Genomic DNA, 17,634 nt, shown 5'->3' with positions numbered 1-17,634 from the left:
TTCTGCAAGTCCATGATCTACATTTGAGTAATTTTTTGGAGATCGAAAATGTGAAATGATGTTGATTTCTTTGAGCCAAACATCTGCAGAAAGAGTCTAAAATTTAATGAAAAAGGAGGAAAACAAAGTGCATTTCAAATTAGTTGCAAATTTTATTCAAAAAACCACTTGCTTGAACACAATATAAATTGACTTACTATTTCTCTTCAAAAATTGATTTTGATTTTGAATAAAAACAAAACAATAAACATATACAAAAACATTACTAATAATATAACTATCAATCTAATGCAATAAAAAACTCAAACAACATCAAACATAAGAATAACATAACTAGAACATAACATAATTACCAATCCAGTGTTTTCAAAACGCTTATCAAATTAAACATCAAAAAACATTTTTCGATCTACAACTGAACAATCTAGTGCTGAGAAAATTTTCAGCTTTTACCGAAAACACGCAAAAATTCAGGTTGTTGTTAATATTTTCCCTAAATCTTTTGCTGTTGTTAGTCTGAAAAACCACTTTACTGATTTTTTATTTCATTTTCAACCATGCTCTAAATAAACTATCGGCGTTTATTTTGAAAATTAATCTAAAAATTTAGGCCAAATATTTAGATAAATTTCAGAAAATTTCATAAATTAGACCATAAATTTCTACAAAGTTGGCTGCAGTAATCCCTGTCCTTCACTTCAACTGATAGCACATTTTTTTTGCAGCAAAATTGCGATTTTGCGAAATTATAAATATACAAACCAGTTGTTGTGCGAGCTACAACCTTGGTTAAGAGTTGCTTTGGAAAATAATAGGAATCAAATCAATGAGTCACAGAACAATTTTTTCATATTAATCTACTGGTTCCCGTAATCATGCCAAAAAAGTTCAATTGTTTTCTCAGGTTAGTAATACTTCAAAAAGTGTAAAAACAAAATTTTGTGGAAACAAGTCTAAATGTTTTTGCTGAGTTTCAAATTGGAATTGAAATATTTCAAAGTCCCAGAAATGGGCTTTAATTCATAGTTAGTAGCTAAACAGTGCAATTGCTAATTTGATTAGAAATCTGTCCATCAGTTTTCTGCATCACAAATCGTTCCGCAATACCTGTCTCAGACTTTCCATCTTGAGTTTTAATTGGTGTCAGAGAATTGGTTGCTTTGGGTTTTTTAAGCAAATTAACTAAGTTGATGAAAATTAACTCGACTCTGCTTTTCATCATATATGAAAACAAATTTGCTGAATGAAACCTATCAACCTGATAAATCCAATCAAAATTACTACTGGTTTGGTTATTTTTAATGTTATAGTAAAACTCTTAACTGTTGCTTTTCAAATAGGAGTTAGTTGTCGAGTAATATTTACAGTTCAATGAGATTGCCTAACCAATTTTTCGGTTGAAAACTTGATGGTGTCCCTGATAAAACAACATAATCAAACAAAACTAAATTTGAACCACAAATTTTATAACTATTCAAATTGATAGAAGAGCAGATCAGCTTCATTTTATTAAAAAAGTTATTCAGAATTTAAAAAAACTTAGTATCTAGACAACAAACAATTTATTGAAATCTCAAAAAAACTATTGCGTTAAAAAAGGAAGCAAGTTGATTTAAAAAGATCATTTAGACCTCTGATGTTTTGCACACTGTACTTTATTCGCTCTCTCAAGAAAAATTTGTTTCGTTAACATCCTTTTATATATATTTAAAAAAATTTTCAGGGGAGTTGCCAAGAAAAGTGAGCTATTATGTCATTAGAAAAGTTCTAAGAAGGGAAAGCTGCAAGGATCTTATAAAATTAATGAAAAGTTATGAAGAGAAAATCTAAAAAGTGAAAAGCTGATACTGCTAAAGATTTCATTACAACAGCTGTGAAAATTTGAAGGTCGAATTAATTCCAATAACTCGTTAACAAAACTGTGTAAAGCAGTCTTAGTTAGTATTTACGAATCAAAGTTTTTTTAAATAGAAGATTTAATTTTAGAGTCAAACTACACATTAATTGTTTATATTGTTTGAGTACAGAACGGTAAGGTTTTATTAAAGGTCATTTTTTTCGAAAAAGGTCTTTTCGTTTTTGCAAGTCCGTAATCTGCATCTGAATAGTTTTTGGGCCATCGAAAAAATGAATTGCATTTTCACTACTGTGAGCCAAACATCTGCAGAAAGAAACTAATAGTTAATAAAAATGAAAAAAGTAATATGTGTCTCAAGTCACCTGTAATTTTTTTTAACAACAACCACTTGTTTCTCAACAACACAGATTGAATTAGGAATTCTGTAAAAACATATTTTTAGTGTTACAAGAGCAATGAAATTGGCAGTCGTTCGTTATGTATATCAAGTCGTTTTTATTGTTTCAATGGAAACCAGTTAAAAAATCATCCCAAAAAACAGTTTTCTGATAATAAGTTCTTTTTGCTTTTTTCCGGAAATTACGAAGGAAAAACTTTGACGAAGATTCCATTTTTAGGAATGAATGTTTTCTCGTTTCTGTTTCAGCAGTATTTTTCAGTCTAAACTTTTGCCCTGAACAAAGTTAAAATATTTGTCAATAGATACAGCTCAAGAATGTTATGTTCTGTATCATTATTTAACACAAATAATTTTTTGAGTGAGCTTGAAATTGATGCGAAAAAACCAAACGTACCTGAAAAACGAACGAATTGTCTCCAGGCAGATGACAATAATCTTTTGCGTACATGGTACAGATTTCCTTCACTTGTCTGTTAACCTCAACAGAATTTTAAGGGAACAAAATTTTATATGGATACTTAGCCAATCAAAACTTTAATTGGAAAAAAAACACATTTCAAAACGCCTCGATCGAGTAGATTTTTCGTTCACAACCTCAATACCATTTAGTTTTTATTTTAAAAGGAAACCAAATCTTTTCAATTTAACTGTTCATACACGTGGATATATTAGAAACAAATAGAAAAGTAAGTTCTCTGAATGTTTAATAAGGAACATTTGGTTAAAAACATTCTTAGAAAAAAATGCAAAGCGTTTATTGTCTAACTGTCTGAGAAAGATATACATGGGTGCTATGCTTTGACAGTTTTGACTAATTTAAACGTTTAAAATATTATATAGTAGTTTTAAATTTTCCGCAAAAAGGTAAACATCGTTTTTGATATACATATAGTGTTGAAAAAATTAAACATATGTCAGTCAAGCACAATGTCAGTGCAGTGATTGCTTTTGTTGCAAACTGATAAGTTTTTTGCAAAAAATAAAAACTCTTCGACAAGAAATTTGATCTTCAGTACAGGATTCTCCGCAAAAAAACTTATACGAAAAGGCTGTTTGTTGATATATAGTTCTCCTTCTTTCGAATGAAAAGTTCTGAAGAGCTTTACTTCTATTAGCTCAGAAATTTTATCAGAGCGGTTTTGGTTCTGTACCGAGGTATGCATGGACTCGCGTACATATATAATAAGTAAAATTTTGTATTTTGGTCATTAGAAGTCTTCTAGCTGGGGACTGACTACCGCCCAAAACCCTATCAAGATTCCGAAAGATTTATTTGTTAGTTTTTCTTGTTGTAGGGAGTGAACTGTGCTGTCCCCAAAAATGTTGCTCAGTCGGCTGTTTGAAAACTTCACTCTGGATAAATGAATTAGTAATCAAAATATGTAATACCAGCAAAAAGTAATGTTATAGCTAGAGACAATAAATTGCGTAAATTCAACAATCAAAAGGGATTTTTCTATCAAAACTAATTAATGGTCTACATTGATCAAAACAATTCAATCCCTCTCTCCGCAAGTATCCACAAATCCGTCACTCTACTTCCTATCCCAGATAATTGAAATAAGTTCTGCCTCCCAATAGCTATGTTACTGGCTAGAAACTTATAATCTTCGCAACCAACTATTTTGAATTGCTTTGCAGTTTCACTGACTGCAACTGCGAAACCATGTTCTTTCGCAAAGAACCCACTAAACACCTACAGTTTTCTCACTGTGAGAACCACCTGCTCAACATGAGCTTTCTCTCTCAATTTAGAGTGACAAACAGCTGTTCTTCAGCCTCGTAATTCTCTCTCTCAGACTCGCACCCTCTCGTCTGATGGTTTTTCGTGTGCTTAAGGGTGCTTAACCTTAACAGTTTTTATCAACAAAATGTAATGTGTCGTTCCTTTAGAACATTTTGACCTAACGTATAAATGCAATAGTGATCGCAGAAGTTTGGTCACGCGCTGCTGTTTATCTTTATCAATTGTTTGCTCAATACGACCGGAGTTTCGTGGACAATTCGTCTTGATAAATTCAGGATCCAACAAAATTTATGCTTCATTTTCAACAGTTCTTATACAAGTACATTCATTCTGTTTTTATCCTTTTCCATATTACTGATACTTCCCTGATTTAGCCTATTGTTTTTTTTCTCTTCTTGTGGATCTAGCGATGTTTGTTTCATTCAACTCTCAATTATTTTCTTTTAATCACAGAGATGAAAAAAATTAGGGAAAACTAAGATCTTTCGGCTTTTTTGTAAAAGATTCGTTAGCGTTAATACTATGAAGTTGAACGATAACTGATTCGTGTTCTTCACGTCTGAATGTGGTTTTTGGTGGATATTTTGACAGTTATTGCCTCTTTTTTGGTTTGTTTTAAAAGCCAAAATGAACAGTTTCAGGCGCGGAGTAAGCGCGTTGTTTTTCTCATTGCGTATGCAGTTGTCCAAAGAGCCCGATCGGGCTGGAATATGTAGGATTTTCAGGGCTTGCGGGGGGTCGCAAAATTGTGGAGGCTTATACTTTCATCAAATTCGTTTCTAGCTATCAGAATTCCTTTCAAACAACCTTTATATTATTCTGTTTGCTTCAATTAGGTCTCAGAAAGAGTTCTAACAAGTAATTTGTCCATTCTATGGACCACAATTATCGAAGTTAAATCATAATTCACGATTTCTTTTAAAAGTTCCGCCTTAACACTCTATGAAATTCCAATACTTTAATTGCTGCTTTTTGTTGACAATATTGATTACTTTTACTGTACAGCTAACAAGACTCAAGTAATGTTGCTTTTTCTTCGCTCCGGTAAAATTTGACATGAATGACAAAATTTGAATAAAAGCACTTCAGAAATTTTTTCAGATAACTTCCATTATCTATACCAATTTTCTCTTGCAAATACAAAATACCCGTTTCTGAAATTTTACTCAAAATCGTTCATCAAGTAAGGGATTACCGGGCTGAGATCCTAAAAATTTATTGCAATAAAGAAGTAAACACTTTCCCAATTCATTTTCTTTTTCTTTTCATTTCTTCATGCATGTCCATTCACTCACCCTTTTGTGCTGCTTAGTTTTGTTACGAAACGAAGCCAGTTTGGCTGTTGTGCATAGATGCCAAACACTTTCTGAGTTACACCATTAAAGTATCAGTTTTTAATGATTAAAAGTCTTTGCTCCCCCAATCCGCAAAATAAAAACAAGTCGTAAATCCTTTTTTTCACACCCAATTTGCTTTGCTTTTTCACACAATAAAGTTAGTGACAGATAATTCAATGTGTGTTTCTTTTTTTTCTGTTTTCCATGATAGGGGTAATCATTAGGGGCAAACAAACATCCTTTATCTTGGCAAAATGCAAAAAAATTGACCCACAAATCCTTCAAAGCACACTTGTTGTTTTTTCCTTTCCTTTATACAATTTTTTTCTTGTTGACATACCCATTAAACCATTCCTAAGATTTCTAAACAGTAATCCCAAACTTGTGGCTGATTATAGGGAATAAATGCTCACTTTTATTGTTATAAAATGCCTTTAGGGTGCATATTTGGGGTTTGTGTGGAATTCATAAATAAATATCAATGCTTTCCCAAGCTCTTGGGTTCATCTTTTTTTCTTTTGTAATCATACTTTTTTCTTTTCGTTTAATGACATCTGAGTTTCATTCTGACTTTTTCTGACAACTTGATCACTTTGCAAAGCTAGTCTCCCTTTTGTTTACCTAAATAACAATTAATCAATTCGCTCCAACTTACATCGCTCAAGTTTGTTCCTTTTGTTTACATAGTCAATATGCTCAAGGTTAGCTCCTAAACTCCGCAAACTAATTAACTGCCCAATATGAAAGTTTCAATGTCATGTAAGTTCAACGATTTGAAGTATAAATTCCACAATAAGTTAAAATCACGAATTATTAAGAATACGTTCAAAAGTTATGCGCTGATACTAATAGCTGAGAGTAATAGATTTAACCTGTAAATTTTCAGTTTGTTCATTTGTATTATAAAGTTTGATTCTATGTTGTGCGTTTCACAAAGATTGAAAATCTGTTTGGGGGTCGCGAGTTTTGAATTATAAAATAGTAGAATTTTTTCTTCCCTGATCGAGGTCTCAGTGCCAATTTTGCGCAAACTTTTCTGGGAAGAGCGCTGAGTAACTGAAAAGCGATGAATAGTGCTAACAACTAGCGTTAATTTACATTTTCACACAATCAAATACAATTCATCAAACACTATATCATAATCAGTTAATCAATGCTGTAGTTTTTCAAAAAAAAGGTAACAGTGCAATGAATTGTGTCGTGAAGCATAAACGTTATAGATATACTGGATTTGATCCGATTAAGGTCACGTGACCCTACGTGACGCCCCCCCCCCCCCCCACGCTCATTTTCCAGTGAGGCATTTGACATTAATGGGCGTCGTAGCCTGGACTCCAGAAGCTGAGCCCGATTTGGCCCTCATTTTCCACAGATAGGATCCACCGATCACAACCAACAGGAAGCCAACAGCAGCTGCCAAGGAAGCAATCGCTGCAGTTGAGGACTTGTCGGTTTTCTGGACCACTGTGACGTCATTGTCGTACAGCATGTTGTTATCGTCAGGTGGATTTTGAGATTGCGCTTAAAAATTGAGCAATTAAAAACAAATTGTTCTTAAGTTTGTATAACAGTATCTGCTTGTCTTAACAGTATCTGCTTTTCATAGTGCTGCTTTATTCTGCCTGCCGGCTTGCATAGCCTGATTGCTGATTCGCAATGTCAACATATACTGAAGCAATATCACAGAAGCATTGCATCGTGTAGCACTAAAAATATTTGAATTTGGTATCTTTTGTAGTAGCATTACTACACCTCATTGGGGAATGAGGGTGCTAGGAAAATTGGCCGACAGGGCGTTTAGCCGACAAGGAAAAAATGGGAAATTTAGCCGACAGTTTTATCATAATTGGTCAGAAAAGTCTCATTGGTCCATAAATCAGTAGTTCGGTTGTGATAGATTCATATCAAGTCCCACGGGCCGCTGAGGCATGGCCATGGCCCGCGAGGCATGGCCAGATGCGGTTAAATACCCTCGTTACACTAGTTGATAAACCTTCGTTACACTAGTTGATGAAAAAACTGCGGTATATTTGTCCGCTTACGAAATAGTGTTTTAAATTGGCCAGTCACAGCTTCAGAATAAGTTTTATTGCTCATTTTACTTAATTTGTCGGCTAAATTTCTCATTTTTTGGTTGTCGGCTAAACGCCCTGTCGGCCAATACGGCGGTCACCGGGAATGAGCTCACAAAATTACGCGACAGTAGAGTTCAACAATTGGCTTCTTTGGAAACTAAGAAAGAATCACAATATCGTCAGTTTGAATGCTAATATTTTCTTAAGCATATATTGCCGAAAAATTATATAAGCTCAGTTGCTCAAATCAATGAATCTCCTTTATGGGAATCCAGATATGTTGAAATATACAATTTATAGTCATTTTGTTTTATAGCTTACTCATAAAGTTCAATTAGAGTTCATTTTTTAAGTTCAAAAGCTAATTATCGTTATTTTTTGCCATTATCGTCAAATCGCAGTTTTTTTAAATCATTTTAGCTGTTTTATTTTTTCATACCAATGTTTTTTCGTTCATTCAATTGCTGTTTTTAGAGTTTATCACCAAAAAATTTTCTGCAGGAATTTCCATAGAACTCGGAACTCCAAAGCTTATATAGTCGTTGATCTTCTTTTTGCTTTGGGCTTGCTACTTCATCGGTTGATCAAAAAGATTGCATTTTTGTTTAAAAAATTGTTTTGTAATTTTAACTGGTTCTATGGATTTCAGCGTTGTAATCAAAAGTCTTGTAGAGCACTTATGACGACTTCGTTCTAAATTTGGGTGATGAAATGCGAAACTTTTGCTTGTTCTCACGCTTGATGTCCAGTTAAATGGGCTAACAGTCTATTTTTCTCTTTTTGCTGATAATTAAGTGCGCTCAAAACTTTCCATAGAGCTACTTTTGCTCATAAAATAACAAAAAATTTCCTTTTTTGGTTAATTTTTCAGCGCTTTTCATTCGGGTTCTGCGCATTTTATTCAAATTGTCATGTTGCTTTTCGTATTTTCAAAATGCTCCAATTGAACTGGAGTGCAAACAGGATTGGAAATGATACTGTGGCTACGTGGAATTGCTCTCAGGCAAACAACTCGTTTAAATCTGGTTATATCTTTGGTTTAAAGTGTTGCCAATATTGAGATTGCAGCTGGCCTTATAATAACTCGGCACGATTAAAGAAATCACAAATTTTGACAAACAAAGATTCTTTTCGTTTCCTGTACCAATAAAAAGCTATATTATCAAAAATCTTACAAATTATCTTGAAAATTTGATGTCATAAAGTTTTTCCGGCATAATATCATCTGAAGAATAAAATATGGAAATTTGCGACTGAATTGTGCCACACTGTGCAAAAAAATGTTCTAACAAAATAAGCATTAATTTATCTCTCGAAATGTTGTCAAATGTTGCCACTCGAATGATTTTGTGACTGAGAAGAATTTTGTCAGAGGTAATTTTGTTCTTCCACCTCTTGATTTTCAAGTTCAAATCCTTTTGAAGTCAAAGAGGCAACCGAAACATCATACTGCATTTAGCAATGCAATGATTAGGTGAAAGTTTAAGCAATTTTCCTAGCCGTTCAATTATTGAAAACAAAAAATACTGTGTTCTTATCGATAATGTGAACAAGACGTGCAAGGGTAAAAGACGTGTTGGTATGGAAATGATGTATTATATTTTTGGTCCTTAGCCTGAAGAAAACAAATCGATTCGATAGTCACTCCACGAAAATCAGCCGGAACAATTACTAATTTTAGCCGTTTTTGCTGTTGTTTACAGATGCAAAAATGCTCTGACAGATATAAAAATGCTCGCTCTCAAAGCCAATTTTCCAAAACCTTCGCTGCGTGGACAAAGAAATTATTCAAAATTACGAAATCCTTCTCGGCTTTGCCGCCAAACTAAACTACAATTCATTGTAGATTTTCAACTTCATTGTAGATTTTGCACCACCTCAACTTCTCAATATGGAAAAAGAAGAAAAAATTGAAAAGTTGGCCCCTGTGACTTCAAACATTTACAAAATATAAACAGCAAACACGGTATTTGCAACACATGCGCACAAAAGTTCTTTACAAAAAGAATTGCTTTTAACATTTTACTTCCATCTCAAAATATGGATACAGTCCATAGATATTGATAATTGATAATTATTTGATTGCCACGTGCGTTTAAGTTGCTCTCTCGATTTCAATAAGCAAGACAGAAATAGATATAAATTTTATCGTTCACTGAATCTTAAGCACCCTAGATTGATCCCCCACCAATTTTTTTTTTCAAAAAAGCCTCAAACCGTGTGGACCTCAAACCGGTGAGATCTAACCAAAACGACCCCTGCCCCTGTTTTTTATCTGGTTTGATTAAAAAAACTCAATGACAATTGCGCATTCAATTTTAATCAGATAAAACAGTTATGAAAACAAAAGAAAGCAACAAGATTTTGTTAGCTGAGACTAACAATACTACATAGCTTAATAAGAGACCAAAGCAATGCAATTTATTTTCGAGATAGATTCAGCAAATGATTAGTTTAGTAATTGATGACACCAATTCCAAATTTCAAGTGCCCCCAAAACAACTTTTTTCTGCCCCAACAAAAAGGATAAACTGTACTAGACATCTGTTTTTGATCATCATCTCATTAAAATTAGATATGAACAGTGGGGAGCGAATTTCGACGAGATCGTGTGCTCCAAATCACTATGGGTCTACTCTCAATTCACTCGTTCACTGCCTAATGTGAAAGAAATACCACACGATTTAGCGAAGCGGATAGACAAGATTGTGCAGTCCGCGAGTTCAGCAAATCTAGCTGCAACAGATTTAAATCTAAAAGAACTCCCAGATCTCGAAACCATCAGCAGTAAGCACATTCCTACCCTAAGTTTTATTTCCGTAAAATTTCGGCTGAGATATCAATAATACTAACGTTGGTTATGGATGATTGCATTTTAAACGCGCAATCGTTAGAAAAATGGAAAAGAATTTTTACAATTAGCAAATGTGTTCCACGCGCGTCTAATTGTGGGGGTAAGAAACACAAGCAGCAGCAGCAAGAAAAACAGGTGTTGAGCAGACTTGAGAGATAGAAATCAGGTGATTATGATGCACTGTGGTACGAGGCGGCCTCACTGAAGCAGCAAGTAAAAGTAACAACAATTCAAAAGATGCTTTGACGAGCCGCGATAAATCTTTTTGCATGTAGGGGTAGTTTGGAGGGCAGCGAAATTTTTGTCTTCTGATGGCGTCGCAAGCGTGGCACCGGATAATGCTGATAATGCTGCTACTTTGAATCGACTAACAAACCCTAAGGAAAGGAAAACTGATCAACAATTTGATCAAGATGCTAACAGGAACGCATATAAATTTGACGAGGCATCAGTCTTCTTCCAAATCGAGTCGTTCTCCAAATTTACTGCAGCTGAGCATTCAAAAATGAATCCCGAAAAATTTGAAAGGTGTTGTCCGTTCTATTGCTGTTGGGCAAGTCATTCGACGTCTTATTGCTAAAAGCAACGCTCGTGAGGCAAATTCAGAAGCTGATGAACAACATAACACAAAACAGTTCGGAGTAGCAGTCAGGGTTGGTGCCGGGGGTTTAGTATATGTAACAAGAATTTCCTTTGAAAACCTGCAAAAATCGAAAAATTGCAGAATATTACAAACTGATTTCAAAATTGCCTTCAATTTGGTAGAAAGAAGCAGAGTTTTCGAAGCAGTCGCTAAATTCTTACCTAGCGTTGCCCCTTTTGCAACGTTATGCTACTCGCAACACAGTCAATTGCATATTAACAACACATATTTAGTTAGCCAATCAGGAGTACAACAAAGGGATAATTTGGAGCCTCTATTGTTTTCATTAGCTCTGTGCCCAATCATTAAAAAAATTGAAACAAAGTTACCAAATCTGATACAGCATAATTGGTCTCTGGACGATGGCATCCTCGCTGGTACCCATAAACAACTTTGCGCTACATTGAATTTGTTGACTAAGTTAGGTGAAAGCTGCAGTTTACAGCTCAGAATAGAAAAATGGGAGCTTTGGTTACCCGTTGACTTGTGTGCTATATTTAACAGGATGAAGAGAAATAGCAAAGTAGGACTTGAGATCTTGGGCGCCACCATCTTCAATCCCATCTTTATTGCTGCATCGTTGAGGAAAAGAGTCAACAAAATAGAAAAACTGCAGGACAACCGGCTTATCTGGACAACTTACTTGGCGCACTTGGAATTCTTCGAAGGTGTCTTGGTGCCTCAAAGATGGTATATTCCCTTCGATGTAACACTCCATCCAACAAATCCTCCGTTATTTTGCAGATTTCTGAAAATCTTCAGAGAACAACATTTGAAAATATTTCAGGCATCGTTATAAGAAAGAATCATAATATTGTCAGTTTGAAGGCTAATATTTTCTTAAGCAAATATTATATTAAGCAAATGCTAATAACAAATGCTAATATCATATTAAGCAGATATAAAAATGCTCGCTCTCAAAGCCAATTTTCCAAAACCTTCGCTGCGTGGACAAAGAAATTATTCAAAATTACGAAATCCTTCTCGGCTTTGCCGCCAAACTAAACTACAATTCATTGTAGATTTTCAATATGGAGAAAGGCACCACCTCAACTTCTCAATATGGAAAAAGAAGAAAAAAATTGAAAACTTGGCCCCTGTGACTTCAAACATTTACAAAATATAAACAGCAAACACGGTATTTGCAACACATGCGCACAAGAGTTCTTTATAAAAAGAATTGCTTTTAACATTTTACTTCCATCTCAAAATATGGATACAGTCCATAGATATTGATAATTGATAATTATTTGATTGCCACCTGCGTTTAAGTTGCTCTCTCGATTTCAATAAGCAAGACAGAAATAGAAATAAAATTTATCGTACACTGAATCTTAAGCACCCTAGATTGATCCCCCACCAATTTTTTTTTTCAAAAAAGCCTCAAACCGTGTGGACCTCAAACCGGTGAGATCTAACCAAAACGACCCCTGCCCCTGTTTTTTATCTGGTTTGATTAAAAAAACTCAATGACAATTGCGCATTCAATTTTAATCAGATAAAACATTTATGAAAACAAGAGAAAGCAACAAGATTTTGTTAGCTGAGACTAACAATACTACATAGCTTATAAGGGACCAAAGCAATGCAATTTATTTTCGAGATTGATTCAGCAAATGATTAGTTTAGTAATTGATGACACCAATTCCAAATTTCAAGTGCCCCCAAAACAACCTTTTTCTGCCCCAACAAAAAGGATAAACTGTACTAGACATCTGTTTTTGATCATCATCTCATTAAAATTAGATATAAACAGTAGGGAGCGAATTTCGACGAGATCGTGTGCTCCAAATCACTACGGGTCTACTCTCAATTCACTCGTTCACTGCCTAATGTGAAAGAAATACCACACGATTTAGCGAAGCGGATAGACAAGATTGTGCAGTCCGCGAGTTCAGCAAATCTAGCTGCAACAGATATAAATCTAAAAGAACTCCCAGATCTCGAAACCATCAGCATTAAGCACATTCCTACCCTAAGTTTTATTTCCGTAAAGTTTCGGTTGAGATATCAATAATACTAACGTTGGTTATGGATGATTGCATTTCAAACGCGCAATCGTTAGAAAAATGGAAAAGAACTTTTACAATTAGCAAATGTGTTCCACGCGCGTCTAATTGTGGGGGTAAGAAACACAAGCAGCAGCAGCAAGAAAACAGGTGTTGAGCAGACTTGAGAGATAGAAATCAGGTGATTATGATGCACTGTGGTACGAGGCGGCCTCACTGAAGCAGCAAGTAAAAGTAACAACAATTCAAAAGATGCTTTGACGAGCCGCGATAAATCTTTTTGCATGTAGGGGTAGTTTGGAGGGCAGCGAAAATTTTGTCTTCTGATGGCGTCGCAAGCGTGGCACCGGATAATGCTGATAATGCTGCAACTTTGAATCAACTTAACAAACCCTAAGGAAAGGAAAACTGATCAACAATTTGATCAAGATGCTAGCAGGTACGCATATAAATTTGACGAGGCATCAGTCTTCCTCCAAATCGAGTCGTTCTCCAAATTTACTGCAGCTGAGCAGTCAAAAATGAATCCCGAAAAATTTGAAGGTGTTGTCCGTCCTATTGCTGTTGGGCAAGTCATTCGACGTCTTATTGCTAAAAGCAACGCTCGTGATGCAAATTCAGAAGCTGATGAACAACATAACACAAAACAGTTCAGAGTAGCAGTCAGGGTTGGTGCCGGGGGTTTAGTATATGTAACAAGAATTTCCTTTGAAAACCTGCAAAAATCGAAAAATTGCAGAATATTACAAACTGATTTCAAAATTGCCTTCAATTTGGTAGAAAGAGTTTTCGAAGCAGTCGCTAAATTCTTACCTAGCGTTGCCCCTTTTGCAACGTTATGCTACTCGCAACACAGTCAATTGCATATTAACAACACTTATTTAGTTAGCCAATCAGGAGTACAACAAAGGGATAATTTGGAGCCTCTATTGTTTTCATTAGCTCTGTGCCCAATAATTAAAGAAATTGAAACAAAGTTACCAAATCTGATACAGCATAATTGGTCTTTGGACGATGGCATCCTCGCTGGTACCCATAAACAACATTGCGCTACATTGATTTTGTTGACTAAGTTAGGTGAAAGCTGCAGTTTACAGCTCAGAATAGAAAAATGGGAGCTTCGGTTACCCGTTGACTTGTGTGCTTTATTTAACAGGATGAAGAGAAATAGCAAAGTAGGACTTGAGATCTTGGGCGCCGCCATCGTCAATCCCATCTTTATTGCTGCATCGTTGAGGAAAAGAGTCAACAAAATAGAAAAACTGCTGGACAGCCGGCTTATCTGGACAACTTACCTGGCGCACTTGGAATTCTTCGAAGGTGTCTTGGTGCCCCAAAGATGGTATATTCTCTTCGATGTAACACTCCATCCAACAAATCCTCCGTTATTTTGCAGATTTCTGAAAATCTTCAGAGAACAACTTTTGAAAATATTTTAGGCATCGTTATAAGTGAGCACGCTACGAAGCAGTTTTGTCTACCAATGAAGAACTCGGGTCTAAATTAGACAAGCAGTTGACCAATTGAAAGCAGCTTTTGTTGAGTCCGTTTTGCAGTCAGACGCTTTATTAGAACAAATAACCTGTGAGAAAAATAACAGACAATCAAATCTGCAACGGAACATTAGAAGAACTGAATAATCTAGAGTTTAGCCAATATTTAAAACACAAGATTCAGGAGGCACTTGACGATGCTGCTTTTTCTAACCTTCTTGGTAATTAGATTTCAAATCGGGACAAATCTTGTTTGCTTTCACTAACGTTGTCTCAATATGTGGCCTGGCTTTCCGCAACTCCAATCCCTAGTCTGGGCCTTCACACACAGCCAAATGAATTCAGAGCCGCATTGAAGTATTAGATTGGCGTTCCGTTATACATTGAGGAACCAAACAGTCCTTACCATCAAAACGCACACTAGACAAGCTGGGTGATCACGTTTTAAGCTGTCAGTGTCGAGGCGGATATGATATCGCGGCACGATAGAGTGAGGGATAGAATATCAGATGCTTGCTTGACTGCAAACTTTGCACTCGTCTGCGAATAGAAAAAATTGATTCTGGATAGTCCCTCAAGGCCAGAAAAAATATACTTGCCCAGCTGGTCAGCAAGACAACCAGGTGCGATAGATGAAACCATCACTTCCCCACTGCAGCCCAGTCTAAAGTCAAATGCGGCGAGGAGGTGTTGTTTTGCTCTGACAAATGCTGAAGAAAGGAAACATGAGAAAAAGCCCCAAGGATGTGCCAAAAAACGTATCCAGTTTGTACCACTCGCGGTCGAATCTTTCGGGGGCTTCTCAGATTTGGTTCGGAAAACTTTGAAACGTAAAGCTTTGCTTGCCGATAAACGAAACCTTCAACCAGCTGGTTTATCAATTGCCTAAAATCTCAAGGAGTCTCATTGACTTTTATGAGAGGTTCATCCACATTGTTGATTGCCAGAAATCCCATGTTATGGGACTACTTAATGCAACAACTCTCTCGGCCCCACAATGGTTAATTTTTAGCCCTGGCTCACCCAATTTTTAGTTGCGCAATTATTGCTGTGCTAGAACTTGTTTGTCCCCCTATGAGTTGGGACAATGCTCATTTTTTCTGTTCAACCCAATCGTGTGGGTTGATGAGAACGACACTTTGAAGAACCGATTGTGAGGGTTTCTGGAAACAAAAAAGAAAAGACTCAATTGCGTGGGTACCAGGGTGATTTGTGGGTACAGGCCTGATCATAATAAAACTTTCTGAGAATCGACTAAATTTAGAACTGATTTCAACCATGAGTTCCCCAGCCAAGCATACCTTAACTATTTAGTATAAACCAATTTAATTGACATATTTTACGAATATTGTAAAAGTAAGTGAAAAAACTTCTAATACGAGCCAGCGGCTATACTGAATAAAGTGGACTTTTGGGTGGATTTTGCCACTTTAGTTCCAAAACACATATCTCAATACAAAAAAGCTATGTAGCGCGGCATGAGGCGACAAAGGAACGATTGCACCGATTGATCATTATACAATGACCTTTGTACTTCGTGACCAAGTTCAACAAGTAAGCGCAATTTAAACCAAAAATAGGGTTTTCGGCCCGTAATTTTCAGTTAATGAACTATTAAGTTTTCCGAAGGGGTTTCCTTATCAAAAGTGAGAAGCACGTAGGCACCTAAGCTCAATTTCTCGACCTTAAAAACTTTGAAGATACAATAAGATTTTACAAGAAGCAAAATTTCAGCGCATTATTGAAGTTGAGACTTCGAGGCTGCAGGGACGAGGGACGGGGGAGGGGGAGGCGAAGGGAGTAAATGTTTTTTTTTCACTACCTCTTGGTTCACCGTGCGGAGTGGTGATTCGGATGACGTCTTCGCCATTACCGTCTTTAGGACGGAGAGCCTGGTCGTTGAGACCAGTGATTGTGATTCCCAGAGACAACATGCCAGATATGACATTGTGAGAAGTGATTCTGCCAGAGGAGGAGGAAGACGATCCCAGAGATCGCTTCTGACGTTTGGATCTTGAGCAGGAGTTTGTTTCATCTAAACACAATTGTCAATCTTTGTTTCTGATTGGTAAAAGCATAAATGAGCATCAAATTTCAGGAGTGTTTCGAAGTTTCAAGTACGTTACACCGCAAGGGCAGACCTGAATTAACTTGGTCAAATTTGACTAGGAATGTAACTTATTTCCGTTTTGCTATTTTAATACACGAGATTTACATGAACTTTGCGGATTTTGATTAAATTCAAAAGCTAATCTGTTTTGAATGGAAATTATTAATTAAATTCCGCATATTTAGAAAATTCCAGAATGGCTGAACGGAATTCCGTTCCTGAAAGCAAGCAATTGCTTTTTATTTAACTTACCGAACTAAGCTTACAATGAAAATCACTCAGCTTAAAATTTTCAAAAAAGTAAGACGCTTTGAAAAAATTACAAGTTCTGTAACCAGTGTTCGGTTACCCCAGACGAACTCCAACGGTTATCTTGTAAGATCTTGCAAGATTCTTGCAAATAACGTTTATCTTGCAAGATGCAAGATCCGTACGTTTATCTTGCAAGAATCTTGCAAGATCTTGCAAGATAACCGTCACAAAAATTTAATAGTTTTAAACTTGAAAACAATCAGAAACAATGATTTAACGTTTTGTGTAGCGATAAAACAACGTTTTTACTGATTCAATATGTACATGGCGAAAAAAGCTTATTCACTGATTCCAGTCACATTTAATCATAAAAAGTGTTCAAATACCATAAAAAATATTCGAAAACAGTGCGTTGAGTCAGATCATACACGTAAACAAGGCAGCAAAGTTGATAACGTTTTGCATACCGATAAAATAAGGTTTTTTGTTGATTAATGTGACCTTTCTGTGACTCCTGCTGCAGCGCAAAAAACCCCTGCCCTTTCCGTGACCCCTTCTGCGCATTTTGATAATGTTCCTATTTGTACGTGTTAGCCTTAGCAATTTTAGGGTCTCTCTTTTTTTCTTTGGCAGTTAGAGAATAGGTCGAATCCTATTCTCTAATCTCCAAAGAAGCCAAAGAGGCCCATGCAGCAGCTAATGCAGGTTTCCGGCGCTTCTTGCAAGACGGTTATCTTACAAGATGGACGGTTATCTTGCAAGACTCTTGCAAATCGTACGGTTATCTTGCAAGATCTTGCAAGAATCTTGCAAGATCTTGCAAGATAACCGTCCTATTTTGACTGGGGTTATCAAA

At 35.9% G+C, this 17,634-nt stretch overlaps 1 protein-coding gene across 1 annotated transcript in view; it reads right to left on the bottom strand.

The window, feature by feature from the left end:
- Positions 1-6,627: 6,627 nt before the first annotated feature.
- The window catches only part of LOC142351895 (uncharacterized), a 70,915-nt gene continuing 59,908 nt past the window's right edge, over positions 6,628-17,634 (bottom strand). Inside the window, exons 14-15 of the mRNA XM_075404186.1 lie at positions 16,239-16,451; positions 6,628-6,863 (exon numbers count right to left, since the gene is read on the bottom strand). Coding sequence (XP_075260301.1) covers positions 6,628-6,863; positions 16,239-16,451 — 449 coding nt within the window. The remainder of the gene's footprint in view (positions 6,864-16,238; positions 16,452-17,634) is intronic.

The sequence above is a fragment of the Convolutriloba macropyga genome, chromosome 1 (assembly GCF_964194025.1).
Source record: "Convolutriloba macropyga chromosome 1, txConMacr16.3, whole genome shotgun sequence".
NCBI lineage: Eukaryota > Metazoa > Xenacoelomorpha > Acoela > Convolutidae > Convolutriloba > Convolutriloba macropyga.
This window is presented reverse-complemented; position numbering and strand designations above follow the sequence as displayed.